The 22,844-nt window shown below is 45.2% G+C and overlaps 1 protein-coding gene across 1 annotated transcript in view; it reads left to right on the top strand.

Moving 5' to 3' along the window:
* Positions 1 to 22,844, top strand: part of LOC109922845 (cohesin subunit SA-1-like) — a 44,075-nt gene that overhangs the window by 17,614 nt on the left and 3,617 nt on the right. Inside the window, exons 14-34 of the mRNA XM_048620085.1 lie at positions 1,546 to 1,644; positions 1,854 to 1,933; positions 2,721 to 2,828; positions 3,586 to 3,700; positions 4,402 to 4,519; positions 4,831 to 4,934; positions 5,947 to 6,039; positions 6,743 to 6,832; positions 6,958 to 7,161; positions 7,907 to 7,977; positions 10,672 to 10,759; positions 12,126 to 12,206; positions 15,620 to 15,712; positions 16,483 to 16,651; positions 17,606 to 17,730; positions 18,471 to 18,572; positions 18,757 to 18,905; positions 20,350 to 20,478; positions 21,068 to 21,261; positions 22,047 to 22,230; positions 22,404 to 22,511. Of these exons, the coding sequence (XP_048476042.1) occupies positions 1,546 to 1,644; positions 1,854 to 1,933; positions 2,721 to 2,828; positions 3,586 to 3,700; positions 4,402 to 4,519; positions 4,831 to 4,934; positions 5,947 to 6,039; positions 6,743 to 6,832; positions 6,958 to 7,161; positions 7,907 to 7,977; positions 10,672 to 10,759; positions 12,126 to 12,206; positions 15,620 to 15,712; positions 16,483 to 16,651; positions 17,606 to 17,730; positions 18,471 to 18,572; positions 18,757 to 18,905; positions 20,350 to 20,478; positions 21,068 to 21,261; positions 22,047 to 22,230; positions 22,404 to 22,511 (2,504 nt within the window). The remainder of the gene's footprint in view (positions 1 to 1,545; positions 1,645 to 1,853; positions 1,934 to 2,720; positions 2,829 to 3,585; positions 3,701 to 4,401; positions 4,520 to 4,830; positions 4,935 to 5,946; positions 6,040 to 6,742; positions 6,833 to 6,957; positions 7,162 to 7,906; positions 7,978 to 10,671; positions 10,760 to 12,125; positions 12,207 to 15,619; positions 15,713 to 16,482; positions 16,652 to 17,605; positions 17,731 to 18,470; positions 18,573 to 18,756; positions 18,906 to 20,349; positions 20,479 to 21,067; positions 21,262 to 22,046; positions 22,231 to 22,403; positions 22,512 to 22,844) is intronic.

Genomic DNA, 22,844 nt, shown 5'->3' with positions numbered 1-22,844 from the left:
AGATGGCCTTACACTTTGTCACATTAACCTCCACTCTCACAGTTTTCACCCATTCACTGAATCTGTTGCAGTATACTCTCATCCACAGGATTCATAGAGCCACCTAATGTGACGCAGTTGGTAAATGTTCCTTTGAGAGAGTGATCGATCAATCTGGGACCCCAGTACACACCGTGGAGATACTAGAAGTCACATCTCGACCCCTGAGGTGCCCTGTGCAAAGTTTTACAAGCTTTAAAAAAAAAAAGCAACTCCTGCCTCTGACTGGAAAGACGTGGGGAGCCAATTGTTACTGGCACCTTTGTGGTCGGTGGCAGGAGCTCTGAACGGCATTGATGTTTTTCTGCAGGCTAGAGTGAAAAAATGTGCCAACAATGTTATTTTTAATGTGAGAGTTGCCTCTTCAAGGCATGTCCGGTTTGTTAAAGCTTTGTGGGAGAAGTTTGTACACAGCCCGGGTAGCTCATTCGGTAGTTTACAGTGGGCTTAATTGTAGGGTCAGTGTTTCCAGTCCAACATTGTGTAAGAAGTTTTTTCTTAAATATTTTAATCAAAATATTGATTTTCATCAAAATGTGCCTGTAAGCTAAATATTACTGTCAATTCTCCAAATAGGAAGTTGAGCAGCTCATCTACTTATCTGTCCTAATACGCATTTTGATCATTTACTCAGTTGTCAGAAGAGGGGACAATTGTTAAAAGATAAATGGACCAGATGGAAGAACTTTCAGTTAGGGCAGCACAGACCTAGAACTGGGTAACTTAAACTTTAATGTTAGTCTGTGTCACGCCAACTTGGCTGACTTTAATGCAAGCAGTGGGGTTGAGTAGGGGGAGGGAACAGCATGGTGGGGGATAGATGTGGATTTAGAGTAAGTGAAGGAATCAGTACAAATGATCAGAGAAATTTTGGAGCAAACAAGCGCAGGGCACTGCATTCCTATGATGATGGTCAAATGATGAAGGATGAAAGGGCAGAGACCCAAGTGTTTTTCCGGACCCAATATGAAACTTGTCAAGCCTGTCCAGGATTAGGTCATTCAGCTCCTCGAACTTTGATCAGTACTGTTACAGAATGATTGTAACATTCAGCACAATCATCCCTGATATTATTTATAATTCCATTTTGCCACTCCAGTATAGGCCAACAATCAATATGACTAATAAATCAAAATCTGCAGCTCAAACACAAGGTACAAGGCTGTGGCACTATACTCAGTGTGATGGGAGGGTGCCATTCACATACTGAGGCAGGGCAGAGAATATATGGTATCGGCCACATAAGAGACGGGCTAACATCAGAGAGACTTGGCGCTGTGGGTTGGATTGGCAGCAGTTCTCCAGCGCAGGTTCATTTATGTCACACACTTTCCTCCTTTTGTGAAAATGTTGCCTTTCTTGCATCTGGAGCTGTTCTCTGTCTGGGCGTATGGGGTCATGGGGAGGAGTGTAGCATCAATGTAGACTGAGTTGAAAGTTGGAGCCTTCCCACACCCTCCCCTTCCAATTGGTCCTAACAACAGTTGACCTGCCTCTCTCTTTCAGCAACGGGAGGTGAGGCTGAGATGTTTGAAGTCTCTCCAGAATCTGTACGAAAGCAAAGAAATCACTCAGAAACTGGAGCTCTTCACCAACCGATTCAAGGTACATGTCTTCCTTAATTGCAGCTGCACAGGACAAGTCCAATGAGCCATGGCAAATACCCTTCGCCAGTGAATAGTGTGGCTGGTACTGGGTTGCATTCTGGCTCTGCTTACACTCTGGTAGGGGGTCTGGCACTATCTTGCTCTCTGACTATAACAAATGCTGCTCTGCGGTTGTATTGACTCCTTGTACTTTTCATGTCTGTGTAGGACAGAATGGTGTCCATGGTCCTGGATGTGGATTATGATGTTGCGGTGGAAGCAGTCAGGCTATTGACTCTCATTCTGAAGTAAGTACTTTTTATCCACTGTTGATTCATTGGATGTGAGCATCTCCGCTCAGTCAGCTTTTTATTGTTCCCCGTTCCCCCCGATTACCCATGGTGAAATGGTCAAGATACTTCCATTTTGCTATTAGGGGGAGAGTTCCAGGACATTGATCCAGTCACAATGAAGGTTTGGTGATGCAGTTGTAATGTAATGGTGAGTTTGTGGGGGAACTTCCCAGTGGTGGTGTTTGCATACATTTGCTGCCTTTGTTCTTCTCAGTAGTAGAGGTCATTGGTTTAGAAGGTACTATTGAGGGAGACTTTACGAGTGCATCTGAATTCTCAATCCTTGCATTGGGTTTGTTCTAGGACTATTGTTCAGGGATTTGATTTCTCATTTGTCCTCTTGGTTGTTCTGATATTTCCTTCCATCAAGATGTTGCAGGTTCAAGGCCCACTTGAGAGACATGAGCCTGTAAGCCTGCCTCGTATGGGCCCTGAGACCTGGCCTGTCAGTAGGATAAAAGATTCCTTGGGCCATTATTATGAAGAAGGGCAGAGTTGCTGTCCCTGGTGTTCTGAACAGCATCTGCCCCTTCAGCCAACAGCACTAATAATAGATGATCTGTCTGTTATCTCATTCCTATGTGTGGAATTTTGCGACCTTACAAGTGTGGCTGTCTCAGTTCCTACACTGCAATAAACGATAATGCTTTTGAAAGTAAATAATGAGTGGGAAAAGTGACTTGCGATATCCTGTTTAAGGTGTCATTTAAACGCTGCTTGTTTTCTCGTGTGGCCCCTGTAGAAATACCGAAGATGTGTTGACCAATGAGGAGTGCGAGTGTGTTTATCCGCTGGTGTATGCCTCTCACCGTCCCACTGCGGCGGCTGCTGGGCAGTTTGTCCATGTGAAGTAAGTCAGATTCCGGTTCTTCGTAAACTCGCTGTTTTTATTACTGGGCATGTAGTTAGTGACTCTTTTATGCTGTAGTCTACTCAATTTTAATATCTCAAATTAGATTTAGAAAAATGTGAGGTGATCATGCTAAAACACACGATTCAAAGGGGGCTAGACAAGGTGGATGCTGAGATGATGTTTCTTTGCATGGGACGGGATCTCTAACTCAGGGGAGAGTTTCAAGCTAAAAGGTTTGAGTTGGAGAGGAGGAACTTGTTGGTCTTTAGAATTCCTGCCCGCTCCCTCAAATAAAGGGGACTGGACCATTGAAAATATTCAAGGTCAAGTTATATGGAGTTTTGAGTTGTGGGATACAGGCAGAAACGTGGAGCTCTGGTCGCAGTTAGCTTAGCCATGATCTTACTACATGGCGGAGCAGGCTCAATGGGTCAAAAGGCCTACTCCTGTTGCTATTTCATATGATCCTGTACAAAGGGAGGCTTCCACTCCTGAGATTTCTGCCCAGTGATCTCATTGCAAATTGAGTATAAAGCCCGTCGGGAGAGTGACCTTGCAAAAAGTACTATCAGGTCACCTCAGAAACCCATTGCACCAGGAACAGTGAGGGAGAAGTGGGTAAGTTGGCCACGTTTGGCTCACATTGTCTCTAGATAATGGCAGATACAAGATAGGTGTGGGTTGCCTTCAGCTGTGCTCAGTCCAGTTGTACATCTGAGCTGTAATTGGCTGCCGGTCTCTCTTTTTCCTTTAGGTTGCGGAGGCATTATGACGCAGAACAAGAGGAGGCTGTGGCCAAAGACCGAGGAAGGCGCAGTGTCAATGGCGAATTCATTAAATTGGTTCTCACTTTTTTCCTGGAGAGTGAGGTACAGTGCAGTGTTGCTGATGGGAAGGCCTGTCACTCATAGTCACCTTTCCGTTTGCTGACTTGGTAACTCTACCAAGGTGTAGTGATATGATGATCTGTGAGGTCTAGAATGTTTGGGGAGGGATAGGGTACGTAAGGATCTGGAGCTCTAGGAGGCCTGCCTGGTTTTGGGTCAGGGAGACATGGGTGCTTAGTGGTTAGCAAGTTGACTCTCGTGAGCCCCAGCCTTGCCATGGGGAAAAAAAAAGAAGGAAATTATAGGCTCCCCAAGCTTCTGGATAATTCAAAACAAGTACAGATTTGAACATGTTCCTCTAATTTACAGAGAACCGGCCCCTGTGTCATTTCTAGTGAGCACAAATGAGCTACGTTATTGGCTTGACTGACTGTCTTAAACTAGTTATTGAAGTGGCAAGTTCTCAAGATTGTTCAGCAAGTGTTGCACAGCTGTGGCACTGCATCAAACAACAGATTTTGTTTTGGGTTTTGCAAATGCAGACTGGCTGAGGTAGGGTATGTGCGCTGCCTATGAAAAAGGAGTATGCCTTTTGATCTGACAAGACCACCACCAGTCCACGTGCCACCAATATTGAAATTCATAAAAGATGTTGCTCAACAATGCTGCAAGCTGGAGACACAAGTAGCTTTCTTCCTGCTCTGAAAACTGATTAACTTCACTTCACTTGTCTCCCTCCTCAGCTCCATGAGCACTGTGCATACCTAGTGGACAGTCTGTGGGACCACGCTGGCTCAGTCCTGAAGGATTGGGAAGGGATGACGGAGTTGCTCCTAGAGGAGATTGGAGATGGTGAGGACGGTACGTTCCTGGTTATTAGTTATGTTTATGGGTAGATTTCTGTCACGCGCGTCGCACCAAGCTGCGGTGTGAGACTGTGCTGGGTTAGGGTGGGGCATGCTGGAGCTGTGTATGGCTGGGCTGGGTTAGAATCTGGCTGTGCTGAGCCCCACTGGGTTACTTTGGCCTACTGAATTGGTGGGTTGCGGGTGGTGGATGGTGGGAAGGAAGGAGAGTGGGTGCTGTGCTGATTTGTGTTAATATGTAATTGCAATTGTGTTCTATTGGGAGCTGGATCCCGCATCTGTGATGAGACTTCCCCTGTGTTATAGGACTCAGTGATCAGGAGGAGAGTGCTCTGATCGAACTAATGGTGTGCTCGATGCGACAAGCAGTGGAGGGTCACCCACCAATCGGCAGGCATTCTGGGAAAAAGGTAATGTTATGTTCTCAGATCAGGTGTCCTCTACGAACCTGGGACGGGAAAGGGGACAGTTTGGATTCGTTTTTTTTTGTTGTTGTTTTATTCATTCATTGGGATGTGGCCAGCATTTATTGTCCATCCCTACTGCCTCTTGAACCACTGTACTCCGTTTGGTACAGGGAGACCCATAATGTCGTCAACAGGGGAGTTTCAAAATTTTGAGCCACCAGTATTGAAGGAATGCTGAGATATTTCCAATTCAGGATGGTAAGTGGCTTGGAGAGGAATCGGCAGAAGGTGGTATTCCTATGTATCTGCTGCCCTTGTTCTTCTAGATGGTGCTGGTGGGGAGTTTGGAGCATACTGTTGAAGGAACCTTGCTGAATTTCTGCAGTGCGCATTGTAGATGGTACACACTGCTGCTACTGACTGTCGATGGTGGATGGGGTGGATATTTGTGGATGTGGTGCCAGTCAAGTGGACTGCTTTATCCTGGATGGTGTTGAGTTTCTTGAGTGTTGTTGGAACTGCACCCATCTGGCAAGTGGTGGCGAGTAGGATGATACAGTCACACCCCTGACTTGTGCCTTGGATTCAAGCTGAGGAAGGCACATTTGCAGTTGTGGGCACTTTTGTGTGTGTGTGTGAATGCCGAGGGGTGATAGTTACATCCTCTCTTGTTGGAGAAGGCCATTGCCTGGCATCTGTGCTGTCTGAATAATACTTGCCACCTGTCAGCCCAGATCTGCATATTGTTTTGCTGCATTTGAATATGGTTGCTGAGTTGGAGCTCTGGGAAAGTTGGAGAATCCACAAAGAACATCATTATCCTGGAGGTGGGACACTTGCTGGAGGAAGGAAGTATGCAGAAGTGTCCGAGTGATGTCTGTGTGGTGTAGATTAGGTGATCCAAGAGTGAGGGACGGTGTGTTGTGAATTAGGTGACCCGATGGGGTGAGGTGTCAGGATAATGGTCCTGTAATTCTGGATTCTCGGGTCTGATAGTTGTCTTGTCTTAAAACAGCTCCTGACTGTAAAAGAGAAGAAGCAACAGATGGACGACCGGGTTAAACTATCTGAACATTTAATTGTCATCATTCCACAGCTCCTGGCCAAGGTAAGTATTGGGTTATGGTCATCATTGCATAACTTGGGTGGTCCGGTGGCTCAGTGGTTAGCACTGCTACTGCATAGCGCTCGGGACCCGGCTTTGAATCCACCCTCTAATGATCGTCTGTATGGAGTTTACACATTCTTCCCATGTCTGCATGGGTTTCCTCCAGGTAGTCCAGTTTTCTCCCACAGACCAAAGATGTGCAGGTTAGGCAGATTAGCCATGCTAAATTGCCCATTGTGTCCAGGGATTTGTTGGCTCGGTGGATTAGTCATGGGGAATGTAGGATTACAGTGACAGGGTAGGTGGGGGATCTGTGTGGAATGCTCTTCGGAGGGTCGGTGTGGACTTGAAGGCCTGCTTCCAGTCTGTAGGAATTCTATGATTCTAACTCGTGGCCAAGGTAAGGGGAAGGGGCACGATTTTGCGCAGGTCGTGGCCAAGGTAAAGAGAGGAACAAAGCATTGTACAGTCTTTGGCTATCACAATGTGAAGGGTTTTGATCAGGGCCAAAGCTGTTTATTAAAGTCGGTGGAATGGTTTTGTTTTTGAAGGAGGGAGGTGCAGAGTAGATTGTTCTACTGAGGCAATAAGGGAGACTAATTGCCAGAGGGTGCGAGAGTCATTGCTGAAATAGCAGCTTTTTAGCTGAGTGGGTAGGAACAGAGGAGCGTTTACCGATATGCAGTATGTATTTTTGTTTCAGTACTCTGCAGATGCTGAGAAAGTTGCAAATCTGCTACTGATTCCTGGTTTCTTCGATTTGGACGTTTATTGCACGAGGCGACTAGAGAAGGTAAGGTTGGGTGTGAGGCTACAGTACTCTCTAACTAGGCTTGCTGTTTGACTTCCCCACCACACCCCTACAATTCTGCACCATTAGTTCCCCATCAATGCTAACAATCTCTCCCGCCTTTCCAGTATTTGGACCTCCTGCTCAAGCAGATCCGGGACATTGTTGAGAAGCACACGGAGATGAACGTGCTGGAGGCATGTAGCCGAGCATACTACACCTTGTGCAATGAGGAATACACCATCCGGAATCGTGTGGACATTGCTCGCAGTCAGATCGTTGACACTCTGGTCGAAATATTCACTCACTCCGTGGAGGAGCTGCTGCATGAGGTCAGTCTAAACCACAACCTTCACTAACCCCTGGAGGGAGCAAAGTCTAACAATAGGTCAATTTTAGACTTCTCATTCTTGTTTTCAAACCCCACCCTAGCTCTGTAATCTCCTCCGGCCTTTATTCTACTTCTGACCTCTTTAGCGTTCTCGAGTTTAATCAGGAGCTGTGCCTTCAGCTGCTGGAATTCCCTCCCTAAACCTCTCCTCCTTTGCCTTATCCCTTAAGACACTGTTTAAAATGTACTTCTTGGACGGACTTTTAGTGACCTGATTCGATATCTCCTGCTCACAGTCTAGTTGTGTTGATAATGTTCCAATATCTTGGACCTTGGTGTGATTTACGTTGTCAACCAGTGCTACATAAATGCAACCTGTGGTTGAAAATGAGACTCACAGGGTATGAACCCTGCAGTGATTTGGTGGGATTTCAGCAGTATTAAAAATTTTGAAGGTAGGAGGAACTGAGCGAGGTTGTAGGGCTGATGAGCAGTCAGCATGGAGTGATGGTGGGCAGTGAGAGTTAGAGTGGAAGGGCAATGTGGGGTGCGGGGACGCATTGTTCCCATTGAAGGGGAGGTAACAGATGTAGGGGTGGTGTGCAGTGACAGTGGGATCAGCACATCTGAGGATGAGGAACAGTGAGTGATGGAGACACAGTGTTCTGATTGGAGTCACAGATGCTAGGGTAGGGAAACTTTCGGGGACACTGAAGGGTGACTGATGTTTGTCTCTATGATTCCAGGTTGGAGAGATAGATGAGGATAACCTGTACACAGTGGCGACATCACTGAAGAGAATCACTGCCCTCTACAAGTAAGTGAGGCATTAAGTCTGAGGAAACACAAATCCCCAGGAGAAACCAGGGAGATGTGGTTGTAATCAGCCTGGGTCCCCACTCCTCCTGAACCTCTACCTTCTGGGGTGTAACCACCCTGGATCTTGCACCCCTAGGGAGTAACCAGCTTGCGTTGCACTCCTGTCTGGGTAAGACCAGCCTGGACCTCCATCCCAAGTATAAGTACAGAACATGAATGAGAGCTACTTGGAGCCTACATCTGACTGGATAGGTCAGGTAGGGTAAGGATGGCACGTTTCCTTCCCTAAGGGACATAAGTAAGTCAGATGGAAGTTTTTGACAATCGATGACCGCTTCATAGTTGCTGTTTCTGAGACCAAATGATTCATTTCAACATCTTTTTAAAACTTGAATTTCAATTCCACCAGATGCCGCGGTGGGGTTTGAAGCCCTGTTCCACAGACCATTAATATGGGCCTCTGAATTACTGGTGTTTGTTATTGAGAAATTTTACAATCCTTGCTTCTGTTTAGGGGTTTGCACAGAAACCTGGTAACTCCACCTTGGCAGCAGGTGCTAAGTTCAGCAGTTCTGGTCACATCGTCTTGATCATATTTCATGAATAAATTTTAGAATTAACAAGGAAAACAACTAACCACTTTCAACAACTGATTAACAAGCCTTAGCTAATGAGTAACATAATAATAGAGCATCTTGTGGGTAGTGACCGTGACGTGATCGAGTTTGAATAGGAGATCTCGTAAGAAACTAGGATTGTTTTTTAATAACACTGAGAAATGGTTACTGGACCCGAAACATTAACTCTGATTTCTCTCCACAGATGCTGCCAGTCCTGCTGAGCTTTTCCAGCAATTTCTGTTTTTGCTTTTGATTTACAGAATCCGCAGTTCTCTTGGTTTCTATTGTTTTTGATAAGACTGAACAGATATGAAGATGCTAACTTGGATTTAGTTGTAAACAAGCAGACCTATGGGGATATAAAGCAGTGGGAAGTGTTCAAAGACCGTTAAGGATCAAAGGTTTTTCTAAATACTTATTTGGGTTGCGAATAAGTTCTGTTCTTGATTCTATTCAGCCGTCGGAGCACAACGCAGGACAATATAAAGTAGCCGTTCATAAATGCAGGAAGTCTTCTACGTTAGATCTTTAAAATTAAATCTGGGATCCAGTAACATCAGAAATTGTTTTTATTCATTCATGTGGTGTGGGCAATGCCTAAAGGACAGTCAAGAGTCAGCCACATGCCATGTCTCTAGAGTCATTCTTAAGGTGTTAGGATGGCAGATTTCTTTCCCTAAAGGACATTAATGAACCAGATGGGTTTTTTACAACAATCAACAATTGTTACATGACCGCCATCTGGGCAGCTCTTTATTCCAGATTTTTTTAATGAATTTAAATTTCACCAACTACCATGGTGGAATTTGAATCGATATCCCTCAGGGCATTAGCGTGTGCTTCTGCATTTCTAATCCAGTGACACTAGCACCATACCACTGCCTCCCCTGGAATGAAAGAGTGCTGACACAGGTGTGGTTCCATTACAGACAAGCACAGCTGATACTCAAACAACAGGCAGGTATATTAGACCAGTAGTTTGCACCCTGTAGTATACAGCGGAGGTAGGGACAGCGTAATGGTGATTAAAGGAAATGCAAATTGGGTTCAGTGTAACCTTAAGGCAATGAGTGTTTTTTTTTTTTTGGGGTGTAGATAGAACTTATTCTGCTAGGTGCTAAAAGAAAGTGGTGAGAAAATTGAGTTGGGGCATAATTTTTAAAATCTTTCACTTTGCCTGTCTAAGGCAATCTGTTATCTTTATAAACTCTGTATTCAGGGAGTAGTGCTACTGACTATCTCTGATGATACCTAATATGGTCAGGTCCTCAAGTAGTGCATGATCTTAAAACATAACATTCGTTTTTATATGTATGTGGGCAACACAGCTGGTACCTTATCATCACCCCTCTCTACTGTTTCACTATTACTAAATTTTCTGCTACATTCCTGTTATATTATTGGTAAGACTTGAAGACATTATCTTTTACCAACGATCCAAATTCTGATCTCTAACTACTGACAATTTCCCTCTCCCTACAACTTCTGAGGCTGAGCCAGACTATTTGCTACCTTAATGTCATATCTGATCCCATATCCCCAACACCATGAAGTTTATCATCCCAAACTCTGCAGTCTATTTCCTACCTTGCACTATCGCCCCTATCTATGTTGACTTACACTGGTTCCTAGTCCAGCAACACTGAAATGTTCAAATTCTGCTGCTCTGTTCTCAAAACCTTGCATGATATTTCCCCCTTCGTATCTATGTAACATCTCCAGACCCAGCAACCTCGACAATTTCTCTGCTCATGTAAGTAAAGCTTCTTGCAGGTCCCTCAATTTAATTGTTGCGCTGTTGGTGGCTGTGTCTTCAGCTGTCTGGACCCTAAGCTTTAGAATTCTCTCCCTACACCTCTCCACCTCTCCCCACAACCTTTCGGAAGCTCCTTAAAACTTTCCTGTTTGAGCAAGCTTCTGGTCATCTGCTCCACTATCTCAGAATGAGTCGTCTTTATCATACTTTGTTTCATAAGGCCCCATAGGAGGATATTGGGACATTCTATTATATCACAGGCAATGGTGTTGTTGACTGCTTGAGTGAAGCCTGCTGTTCTCATCTGTCTTTGCAGTGCCCATGACCTTACCAGGTGGGAGTTATTCGATAACTGCTGTCGTGTCCTGGAACGAGGGATTGACACAGGAGAGATCCCAGAACAGGTACAGCAGCTGCTTGCCAGCTAGCTCCCAGTGTTGACAGTGTAGGAGATTCTTAACACCGTTCGAAGGCACAAATCGGAGAAGAAGCAGTTGAGCTTTGTCACTGGTCAGAGGTCAGGTTTCTCGGCAAGTGACTTTGTTGGTTTCTGTGACGAATGGGCTGCTTGTTGTTCATTGGGCAAATAAGTTTAAGTGTGGGCCAAGACACATGTTAAAGACTTTTTGCAGGTTGTACCCGATGCTGGACCATTAATGGCAAATGAATGTTTAAAGCCACCACTAAATTGAACAAGAGGCTTGTAATGTCCCAAAGTGTTTTTAAAGCCAGTGTAGTTCCTGGTCATGTAGAAAATGCAATCACCAATTTGTAAACAGCAAGACTCCATGAGCAGGAATGAAAAATTTATCAGATAATCTGTTCAAGATTCCATTTAATATTTGTTCATTGGCTAAGATACTGACATCAGCCTGACAGAGCAAACATGTCGTTTCATCTGAAAACATTGCAATGCTCCTTCAGCACTGACTCTGCCAGTCTAAGTGTTCCTACTGCACCGAGCCCTTTAACAGTCCAGCGCTTCTGTCATGCTGACCTTCCAACAGACTGTCACTCCCTTGGTGGTGACTCTCAGGTAGAACACTGACCTTCACTGTGTCAGCCTGATCATTGCCTGCGTTTCTTGAGTGGGACTTGATCCCCTGAACTTCTACCTCAAAGGCATGATTGCTGCTCTTTGAGAAATGCCTGACTTTACAAAAGGCCACTCATGCAGTTTCAATCTTTCTAATGAGCCACTACTTCCTCCTAGAGTTCCTCACTGGACTGTGCATGCTTTCATATGTCCATTTGGCAGGGGTGGGAGCAGGTTTTATAGGAGAATGAGAACTCAGAGCAGTTGTCGACCGTGCAGCCCCTTTACCCTGCTCTGGTATGCAACATGACTGAGCGTCCATTTCCCACGCTATCTCTCATCCCATACAGCTTTTGAAATTTAAGGAAATAACTGATTCCCATTATTTATTTATTTAATAACTGAGCAGCCACAGCTTTCGGGAGTCAAGAATTCCAAAGGTTGTTTGTCCCCTTATTGAACAAATTATTCTGTGCTTCAGTCCTAAACAGCTGACCCCTTACCCTGAGGCAATGATCAATTGTTCTAATCTCTTTATCTAAGGAAAAATCTTTCTGTTATCTAGCTTGTTGGCCCTTTCAGAATCATGTATATCTCAGAGACCGTCTTGCATTCCTCTAAACTCTAGTGAGGAAAGGCTGCATTTACTTTCTCTGTGTGTGAATAGTTGAGTTGGCTGAATTTAAAATGTTATGTATGGTTAATTCTTGCCCTCATCCCCTCTTCCTCCTCAGATCATTGTACAAGCGCTGCTCTGTGCTCACTTTCACATCCTGTGGAGGCTGGCTGTCATCTCGGAGTATCCAGCAACCAAGGTAACAATGGCAGCTCCTATTTGATGATCTTCCACAGCTGGCCACTCAACCCCAATTCCCCATCCCATCCAAATAAGAGGATGTGAGCTTAACCAAGCTGATAACTAATAATGAACCCAGAGCAAAACAGACACTGAATTTTTTGTGTGTGTGTGCAGTTTGTGATCTTGAGCAATTGCACGGTCACCTGGCTTCTCTGACAGTTTTTGGTTGCTCTGTGAAATTCTCCTCCCCAGAGAAGTTTGGAGGTAGGGTCATTAAATGTTTTTAAGGCAGACTTAGATTTTTGACAGACAAGAGTCAAAAGTGTGTAGGGAGTAGGCACAAAAGGGAGAGTTGAAACTGCAATTGAATCAGCTGTGATCTTACCAAACAGCAGAACAGACTCAAGGGGCTGAATGGCCTACTCTTAAATCATATGTAGATAAATCCAAGAGCCGCAAAGGAAATGCCAAGCAGATGTGGGTTTTGGATATAAATAGCAGAGTAGGTCAGGAAGAAACAGAGTTAAAGATTTTAGTGACTAAATGAAACATCCAAGTTTAAGTTCAATCCCTGAATACACAAAGCATTTCTAAAATTCATTTTTGGGATAGGGCCATTGCTGGCTGGGCCAGAATTTATTGCCCATACCTAGTGCCCTTGAAAGTGATGGTGAGCTGACTTCTTGAAGTGCTGTAGTTCATTTGGTGTAGGTAGATCCACAATGTTGTTGAGGAGGGAGTCCATAGCAACACTAAAGGAATGGTTAAATATTTCCAAGTCTGGATGGTGAAGGCTTGGAGGGGAAATTGCAGGTGGTGGTGTTCCAGCATATCTGCTGCCGTTGTCCTTCGGGATGGTAGCGGCCGTGGGCTTGGAAGGTGCTGTTTAAGGAGCCTTGTTGAATTTCTGCAGTGCGGTTTATAGGTGATATATTCTGCTGCTACCGTAGATTGGTGGTGGAGTGAGTGAGTGTTTGCGTTTATGGTGCCACTCAATCAGGTTGCTTTGTCCTGGATGGTGTCAAGGTTCTTAAGTGAACGACCTAGATACATAAACTGCACAAATAAAACTAATTTGGTTTGGTGTGATAGCTATTACAGAGACATGGTTGCAAAATGACAAAGTTGTAAAATAAATAGTCCCGGATACTTAGCTTTTATTAGGATGGGCAAATTGGAAGAGGAGGCGGGGAGAGCTCTGACAATGAAGTGTGGGATATTGGCACTAGACTTCCCAGCTCTGAAAATCAACATGTGGAATCAGTTTGGGTGGAATTGAGGAACAGCAAAGGACAGAGAAATAATGGAGAGTTGTTCATTGGACCGCTGACAGCTGAGTTTAAGTATGATTATAATTCAGGGTATTTGGAATGCACATGATCGAGGTAATACAGTTATCTTTAACAATTAATCTTTATGTAAACTGTGCAAACCAAATTTGGAATAAAAGTGTGGAAGATGTGTTCAAGGAATCAGTGTGAGACATTTTTCTGGTACCAGCCAGAGGCAAGATCTGTTTTAGATCCAGTATTGTACAGTATGAAAGTATTATGGAATTATCTTGAAGTAAAAGGACTTTGAGGGAAGAATGATCATAATACATAAAATTCTATATAGAGTTTGGAAATGATTTGGTTAAGTCCAGAACTGGGGTCTTAAATAAAAACAAAAAGCAAACATTGTAGATATCTCAGTATATATGAGAAAAAAATTTCTTTTCTCTGGGGGTTGAGTGTCCTTGGAACTCCTTGCAGCAGAGAACTGTGGGAGCAGAGTGCTTGTATATACTTAAGGCTGAGATAAATTCTTGATCGGTCAGAGATTTAAGGATTATGGGGAAAACACAGGAAAGAGGATATGAGGAATGTCGGATCAGCCATGATCCTGTTCAACAGGCTTGACGGGCCAAATGACTTACTCCTACTCTTGTTCTTCATACCATAAGAAACAAGATGGTTAAATCTGCATTATTGACTTAAAGTATTGAAGTTTACTGATGACACAATGATAGGTGTAAAGATAAGCAGTGAGGAGGGCATACAACAGGCAGCTGAGAGATAGCTTCGATCAGTACGCAATACCATGCCAAATAGAATACAGTGCAGCAAAGCAGACGTATCCACTTGAGTCAGAAAAACTGAAGCAGAATATTTTTTGAATGGGGAGAGCCTGGGAAATATTTGAGTTCAGAGCAACCTGTGTTTCCTTGTACATGGAACACAAAGTTAATATTGTGCTTCAGCAAGCGGTTAAGAAGGCACATAGTGCATTATCTTTTGTTCACAGATAATTTGGTTCATCCGTGTTATCTGTTGATCATGCTTTGTGCTTCCCATTGTATTTTTGGCAGGGAAGTCACATTTAGGTTAATAGAACCATATGAAACAGAAGAGGTCCTTTGGCCCATTAAGTCTGTACCACCAAAGTTACACCAAACCTACACTAGTCCCACCTTTCAGTGCTACTTGATTTTACCTGATTTATTGTCATGTACCTAAGTACAGTGAAAAGTTTTTTGTTTTGCGACCAGTATAGGCAGATCTTAACACCCAAGAACATACAGATCATTGAGCGAGGCATACAAGGTTATGACTGCACAGGAGGTGCACAAAAGCAAGATCAACATTAGATTTGAAATTAGAGAGGTCCAACCAGCAGTCTAATTACAGCAGGGAAGAAGCTGTTCTTGAATCTGTTGGTGCATGTGTTCAAGCTTCTATATCTTCTACGTGACGGAAGAGGTTTGAAGAGAATATTACTGGGATGGAAAAGACCTTTGATGTTGGCAGCCTTTCCACTGCAACAAGAAGTGTAGATGGAGTCCACGGATGGGAGTTTGGTTTCCATGATGGTCTGGGCTGTATTTTTTGTAGTTTCTTATGGTCCTGGGCAGTGCAGATGCTGTACCAGTCATTATGCACCAGGATAGTATGCTTTATATGGTGCATCTGTAAAAGTTGGTGAGGGTGCTTATGGACACTAGGCCCATAGTCTTGAATGTATGACATTTTGAGTACTTTTTAAAGATTTTGGAGGTTTTCCACCTCAACTACACTTCCAGGCCTGCTTTCCAGACCGCCATCACTTCTGGATGAAAAGAACTTTGCTCAAATCCTCTCTCAACCTCCTGCCTTTCACCTTAAAATTGTGCCCCTTTGTCACTTTTTATTTCTCAGAAATTTGTCAAAAGCTTTGCAATCTGAGTACACCAATCAAATTGCTTCCCAAATACAGCCAGGTTGCACTGCTTAACAGATCCTCTTGTCAGACCATTACCCCTGCTCTGCACAAACACATCATTCAAGGCACCATCAGCTGAGTTGGAGCCTGGCAGAGTTGGGGAGGGAGGTGTGGAGGAAGGGGTTGGGTGGGTGATGGATCGGATGACCTGCTTATTATCACTAAAAGTGTACTTGCGGCCTTTCATAGGAGCAGCTCATCAGACTGAGGAAGCAACGGAACACAGTCTTCACAATGTGTCAGCACGGCCTGTCCAATGTCAGCACCAGAGTGAGAGAGCAGGTTAGTGAACGCAAGCAGAATGCACTGGGATACATGCACAGACAGATCCAATTCCCATCTACCCATCGATCAGCACCCTGATTGTGTCCCACTGTTGTACTCCAACCTTGCGTGTTCCTCCTCCGTACACGCACACAGCTGTGGAACTATTTTCTTCATGGTGGCTCAGCGGTTAGCACTGCTACTTAAGCTCCAGGGATGCGGTCGATTCCATCCTTGGGCGACTGTCTGTGTGGAATTGTCTGCATGGGTTTCCTCTGGGTGCTCCAGTTTCCTCCCACAGTCCAAAGATGTGCAGGTTAGGTGGATTGGCCATGCTAAATTGCCAATGGTGTTTGGGGATATACAGGATAGGTGGGTTAGCCATGGGAAATGCAGGTTTGCAGAGTGGGTTGGATCTGGGTGAGATGCTCTTTAGAGCGTTGGTGGGGTCTCAATCGGCCAAATGGCTTTGTTCCACACTGTAGAGATTCTGTGATCTATTTTATGATTACACATATGGTCTGAGAATGATCGATGGTACAGTCTCGGGGCTGGGCAGTGGACAGTAGTCTGAGAATCTGATAATGGGTCTGCGTGCTGGGGCGAGGCTCACATAGGATCTCTCTGAGTATAACAAAATGACTGTACACCAACAGACAGTGCCGTGGAATTAATTGCAAAACATCACACTCTGGGTATTGTAAGAAAGCTTTGAGCTGCATACAGAGGCAGGATTTCCTGGTTGATAACACTCTCTGCTGTTAATCTGCCTGTTTGCTTTGCCACAGTCCTTCATCCTGCTGTGTGACCTGCTCGTGATCTTCAGCTCACAGATGACGAGGGATGGTCACGACGATCTTCAGCCCCTGGTCTTCACTGCTGACCTTCCACTGGTGTCTGAGTTGCTAAGTTTCGTCATGGACCATGTGTTTGTGGAACCGGAGGATGACGGCGATGGTGAGGGACTCCAGCAGATTTTCTTTCTATGAAGCTACCATGTTGAATCTTGTACCCTGCAATCAAATCACTTCTTTGCTTGGAGGTGAACAAATCCAATGTTTCCAACCTCACCTTCAAGTTAAAATCCCTTATCCCTAGAACCCTCTCGGATGCTCACCTTCCTAAAATGTAGCAACCAAAACTGGATGCATTGTTCTAGTTGTGACCTATTTAGAACTTTATAAATTTGTATAATGCCCCCATGTCCATGCACGCTATTTAGAATAGTGCCATCAACTCTGTATTGCCTCTCTCTAACCTTTCTGCTAAAATCCATCACCATCCTTTTTATGTGGTCGTTAGCATTTTTAAAAAAATTTAAAATCCCTTTAGATAACCTCCTCCACATTCTCAACATCAATTTGTTTCTGTACTTCAATCAAAAATTCAATCAGATTAGTTGAGCACAATCGTCTTTTTTCAGTTCCATGCTAAGTCTCCTTAATTAACTCAAACCATTCCAGGCTTCCAGAGGAAGTGGTGAAGGCTGGTACAATTACAACATTTAAAGGCATCTGGATGGGTATATGAACAGGAAGGCTTTAGAGGGATATGGACCAAATGCTGACAATTGAGACTAGATTAATTTAGGATATCTGGTTGGCATGGACGAGTTGGACCAAGGGTCTGTTTCCATGCTGTACAGCTCTATGACTGTAAGTCCGTATTGATTTTCCCCCCCGCTCCATGATTATTCTGAATCCCCTCGTACCTGTTCTTGAATAAGGATGTCACCTTTGCTCATCGATATTCAGGCGCCTCCCTCATGTCTACAGAAGATTGGAAGATTATCGTAAGCTCCAACAGCCTCCCTTAGTAGCTGTTTGTTTTGACTACAACTCAAAGCTTTTATTGTGTTGTGGGACTTCTTTTGGATCTGGTTAATTTTAATCCTGATTTCCTTGAATTAAGATGAGACGTTGAAGATTGAGATGCTGCACAAGAGAAGGAATTTCCTGGCTGGATTCTGTAAACTCATTATCTACAACATGGTGGATCTGAGGACTGCAGCTGACATCTTCAAGCATTACATGAAAGTAAGGATGGTCCTGACTTGCGCTGACTATTAGGGGTTTGAGTTCCACTGGTGGTTCAGTCAGGGGAGAGAAGCCGCCTCTGATGCTGTACAGGACTTAGATTCTAGCTCCTCCACCACAATGGCTTCCAGTTTGGATTGATCAAACATCTCACCACAACCTAAGTGGCAGAGGGCTCATCAGTCTTGGTTTGAAGGGAAACTGGTGAGTGAGGGGTGTGGGTACTGTCTTCTCCCATCTGGGCCACTAAGGTTTGTCCCCCAGAGAAATTTTGGAGATCTAGGAAGAAGAGTGTGGATTTGAATATGTTAGTGTGGGTAAAGGTTAAGGGATAAGAGGGAAAGGGTCTGTGTAGTCTTGGGGGGAAGAATGGAGAGGGAAGGGGAGGGCATGTAGGGCTCTGGAGTCGAGTTACATTTTGTCTGAGGTCAGTAGGTGCACAGGTTGAAGGTAGCAGGGTGCATTTAATTTGGAGAAATAGGATATCGAACAAGGGGTGTCACTCTTGGAGTGACAGGTTACGGGCAGCCTGGTGGATGATGCTGAGCAGCTTACACGTAGTCTGGGGGAGTGGGGGGATGCTGAGCAGGTTACAGGTCGTGTGGGGGTTGCAGACAAACAGGATTTCAAAACAGGCTAGCAGCACAGTTTGTAATGGTTAATTTGACTTGAATCCCTTTCTGAGTTTTCGAACACTGGTCTGAGGTCAGATATTTATAACTCTGTCCTCCTCATTACAGTACTACGGTGATTATGGCGACATTATCAAGGAGATGTTGGCTAAAGCACGGCTGATTGATAAAGTGGAGTGTGCCAAGACTCTCCTCCTCAGCTTACAGCAGGTGAGTGAGTCAAAGTGATCAGGCTGTTCAGAAACTATCCCCTTTAACCCAATGAGCTATTCAGTATGTTCTAATGCCAGACAAGATCACCAAGTATATGTCGTAACCTATCTGAACTCAAGAGGATTCCTTTTGCACGTTGTATTTTACCAGCTTTGTCCTCACTGTTGTCTTCCTCCTTTAGTTGTTCAATGAACTAGTCCAGGATCAGGGCCCTGACATTGACCGGTCCTCCATTGGCTTCTGTACCATTAAAGATCTCGGCAGGAGGTTTGCACTGACCTTCGGGATAGACCTGATCAAGAGCAGGCAGCCGGTTGTCTCGCTGCATTTGTGAGTACGGGACTTGGATCTGGACTGTTATGGGGAATGCAGGGAAGGGTTTAGGAAGCAGGATCTGTGTCTTGAGGTGCTAATGGAAGTTTTGAATGTCGTGATGGTATTGTGTGGAGAGCACGCACACCTTTCAGACTTGTAATGGTTGCAGGAAATATCCCTATCATTGACCGAGAATCACAGAATCCCAACAGTGTGGAGGGAGGCTGTTTTGCCCATCGATTCCACACCAACCCTCTGAAAAACAGCCCACTGAGACCCATCCCCCTACTCTATCCCTGTAACCCTACATTTCCCACGGCTAATCCACCTAGCCTGCACATAGCTGGACACTGAGCAATTCAGTATGGCCAATCCATCCAACCTGCATATCTTTGGATTGTGGGAGGAAACCCACGCAGACACAGGGAGAACGTGCAAACTCAACACAGACAGTCACCTGAGGGTGGAATTGAACCTGGGTCCCCGGCACCTTGAGGCATCAGTGCTAACCACTGAGCCATCATGCCACCTAAGGATGTGATCTGGTGGGTTGCAAACATTTTATGGTCTGGGGCAGGGTGATATTTAAACTACCAGTTATTTTTCTACGTTACATATGTTGCAGTCACAGCCTATTCACACCACACAAATAATTCTAGGGTTGAAGAAGAAATAGAGATCAATTGAGAAAAAGTGTTTCTGGCTAAACTCCATAAACTGTGACACTTTAACGAGATGCTAAGGACAGTGGTTGGGAATCCTGCAGTGGGTAACTCACCCTCTGACTCCACAAAGCCTGTCCAGCATCGACAAGGCACAAGTGTGATAGAATATTCCCCTTGTATCTGGATGAGTAAGGCTTCAACATTACTCAAGAAGCTCAAAACCATCCAGGACAAAGCAGTCCACTTGACTGGCATTCTATACTTTAAAGTTAACTCCTTCCACCACCAATGCACAGTGCCAGTAGCATGGACCATATAGAGGATGCACTGCCTCAGCACACCAAGGCTCTTTCGACACCACTGTACTGACCCCAACCTCTGCCACTTGGAAGGACAAAGCAGGATGGGAACACAACCATCTGCAAGTTCCCCTCTGAACTATGCAGCATCCTGACTTGGATATTTCTCATTACTTAAATATCACTGGGTCCAAAATCCTGCAACTCCCTAACAGCTTTATTGTTGCATTTACATCCCAGGTTCTGTAGCAGTTCAAGAGGGTAACTAACTGATCACCACTTTCTGAAGGGCAATTGGGAATGGGCAATAAATTCTGGCCTCAACAATGACATCCACATCTGTGATTTTTTTTTTTTTTTAAAAAAGTTATGTATGTTTATTTGTCATCTGCAGTTTGGCTCTGATTTATTTAAGGTCCTGTGTTTTGGCTCTGATTTATTCACCTGTATTCTGATCACTTTTTCACGTCTCTGGTCTGCCCTTTCCCCTTGTAGGGATGGGATAAAATTTGCCTTCCAGCAGTATCGTCTGAATGCTTTAGACTTGCCTCCCCAGAACCTGCCATTCCTCGACATCGTCAGTGAATTCTCAACCAAACTGCTGCAGCAGGACAAGAAGGCAGTGTGAGTAAGCTCAGGCTACGTGAATGAGTGCAGGCTGTGTGGGGGAGCATGGGCTGAGAGAGTACACTGGGCCTGGGCCTGTGTACAAAAGTGCAGGCTAGCTTGCTTTTGGCCTTTGTACAGGGGAACACAGGCTATGAGAATTGTGAGCCTGGATTGTATGTGCACGGTTGATTTATTCTTGTGTCTGTGAAGGTGCGTGCGGAAGAAGGAATAATATTTTTGTAGCCTCTCCAGTGTAGCGCAACATCCCAGACAATTTTCAGGAACATCTAGCCCTTCAAGTTCGCACCAAGTTTCTGTAGAGCATCCCACCCAGATTCGGCCCCATCCCTATAACCCTGCACTTCCCATGACACATCCACCTAACCTGCACAACCCTGGACACTATGAAAAATTTAGCATGACTAATCCACTTAACCTGTACACAGACTTTGGGGACAATGAGCAAGGTCCACACAGACAGTCAGTTCTTTTTGGTCACTTATGCTGTAAGGCAGCGTTGCTAACCACTGACCCACTGTGTCACCCCACATCTGTGCTGGTGCTGAGATGTTGAAACTCTGCTAACCTACTGTTCTGATTGCAGCCTCGCCTACCTGGACAAGACATTCCCAGCTACCCTCAACCTGACCGCTCAGGGCTGGCTCCCGCTGACCTCATACCGTCGTTCGCTGCTGGCTCGAGGGGAAGATGACACCATGTCTGTGATCAGCAGCAGGACAGTGAGTGCACGCAGCAAGAAAGCACCGGCATCGTCTGCAAAGAGGAGGAGACTGGAAGGTAAGAAGAGGGCACTCCAAGTTGTGTGTCGGGGTGGGTGGCGGCATTACAGCATCCTGAAATTAACTTCTGCACCACAGGTTTCTGTAATCCACCTTTGTTCACTCCCTTGGGCTCCATGTCACTGACTTCTGCCTTCTTTCCAAAGCTCCCTGTAATCTAGTAACTAGTAGTCCAGCCAACAAGGCTAATGTTCTGGGGAGGTGAAATTTGGTGAAATTTGACAATTGGTGAAATTTAAATTCAATAAGTAACACCAAACAAAATCTGGAATTAAAAGCTAACAGTGACTCTGAAACCGTGAAACAAAAACAGAAAGTGCTGGAGAAACTCAGTTAGGTCCAGCAGCATCTGTGGAGAGAAAGAGCCAATGTTTCGAGCCCAGTGACCCTTCTTCAGACTCTGAAAATCTCCATCTGATTTTGAAAGCCCAGATAGTTCACTGATGCTCTTTCGGAAATAGATTCTGCCATCCTTACCTGGCCTGACCTGCATGTAACTCCAGACCCACACCAGACTCTTGTCTGGCCTCAAAATGCAATTGAGAACAGACAACAAGCACTAACCTTGCCAACATCTGGTAAAACAATAAATAAATTGATCTTCCTGACTGGCTCCAAGTCTCCACCCACCTCCAAGGTTTTTGTGTTTGTGGGCCTGGTTTGCAGAGTAGGACCTGGACCCCCATTTGGGAAGGTGGTCTGGGGTGTGTGGGATCATGGCTGCTCCTGAATCTCTGAAATGAGGCTCTGAGTGTCACTGACCATGCATGTTTGTGTGTCCAGTTTCAGATCTGAGTTCAGATGGTGTGTGGCCGCAGAGTGGTGGCAGTATGCGTGTAGACGGTAAACTGAGAACCCCAATACTGACCTCGACCATCCTGAGACCACCCCAGTGGGACACAGGAAGTCTGCAGAGCTCTGACGACCAGGATTCGGAGAAGGGGTCAGAGTCTGAATTTGCACAAAGGTAGGTTGGGTGCAATCTGAGCACAGTGCCTTACAGGCAACGAAGCATTTCCACTGCTATTGTTGACTAATATTCCATCTGCACCCTTTTCACCAAAGCTAGTGTGGTGCTTGTATGATCTGTGACTGCCAGTGTGAGGAATCTAACGTCCTCTTACTTTTCTCCTTCTCCAGTCGCTCCTGGCTTGAGTCTCAAAGTCAGAATAAGAGGCAGAATGAGAGGGTTCAGAAGAACCGGCAGCAAAAGAATCGAATGCGACAGCGACACAAGAAACAGCAGCTGTACGTGACTGGGTTTCGGTGACTTGTGCATGTGGACTTGGCTGTCAGTGTTTCATTCCAGCTGCTTGGCAGCTCTGGGAGAAGAGATGGGGTGTCGTAGGGCAACAGAGAGACAGCAGCGCTGGTGTTAAAGCACAGCACCATGAGAGGGGCAGCTCCGACACGGTGGAGTGGTGTCACAGGATAACTGAGACTGGGGGGATTGGTGTCACGGGGCAGTTCCATCACTGGGGGATTAGAGTCACGGGGCAGGCAGTTCTGACATGGGATGGTGGAGGGGGCATTTGGTGTCACAGGGCAGCATGGAGATTTGAAGGTGCGACGTCAGGTTGT

The sequence above is a fragment of the Rhincodon typus genome, chromosome 45 (genome assembly GCF_021869965.1).
Source record: "Rhincodon typus isolate 14 chromosome 45, sRhiTyp1.1, whole genome shotgun sequence".
In the NCBI taxonomy this organism is placed as follows: domain Eukaryota; kingdom Metazoa; phylum Chordata; class Chondrichthyes; order Orectolobiformes; family Rhincodontidae; genus Rhincodon; species Rhincodon typus.
Note: the sequence above shows the minus strand (reverse complement) of the source record. Positions and strands in the feature narration are given on the sequence as shown.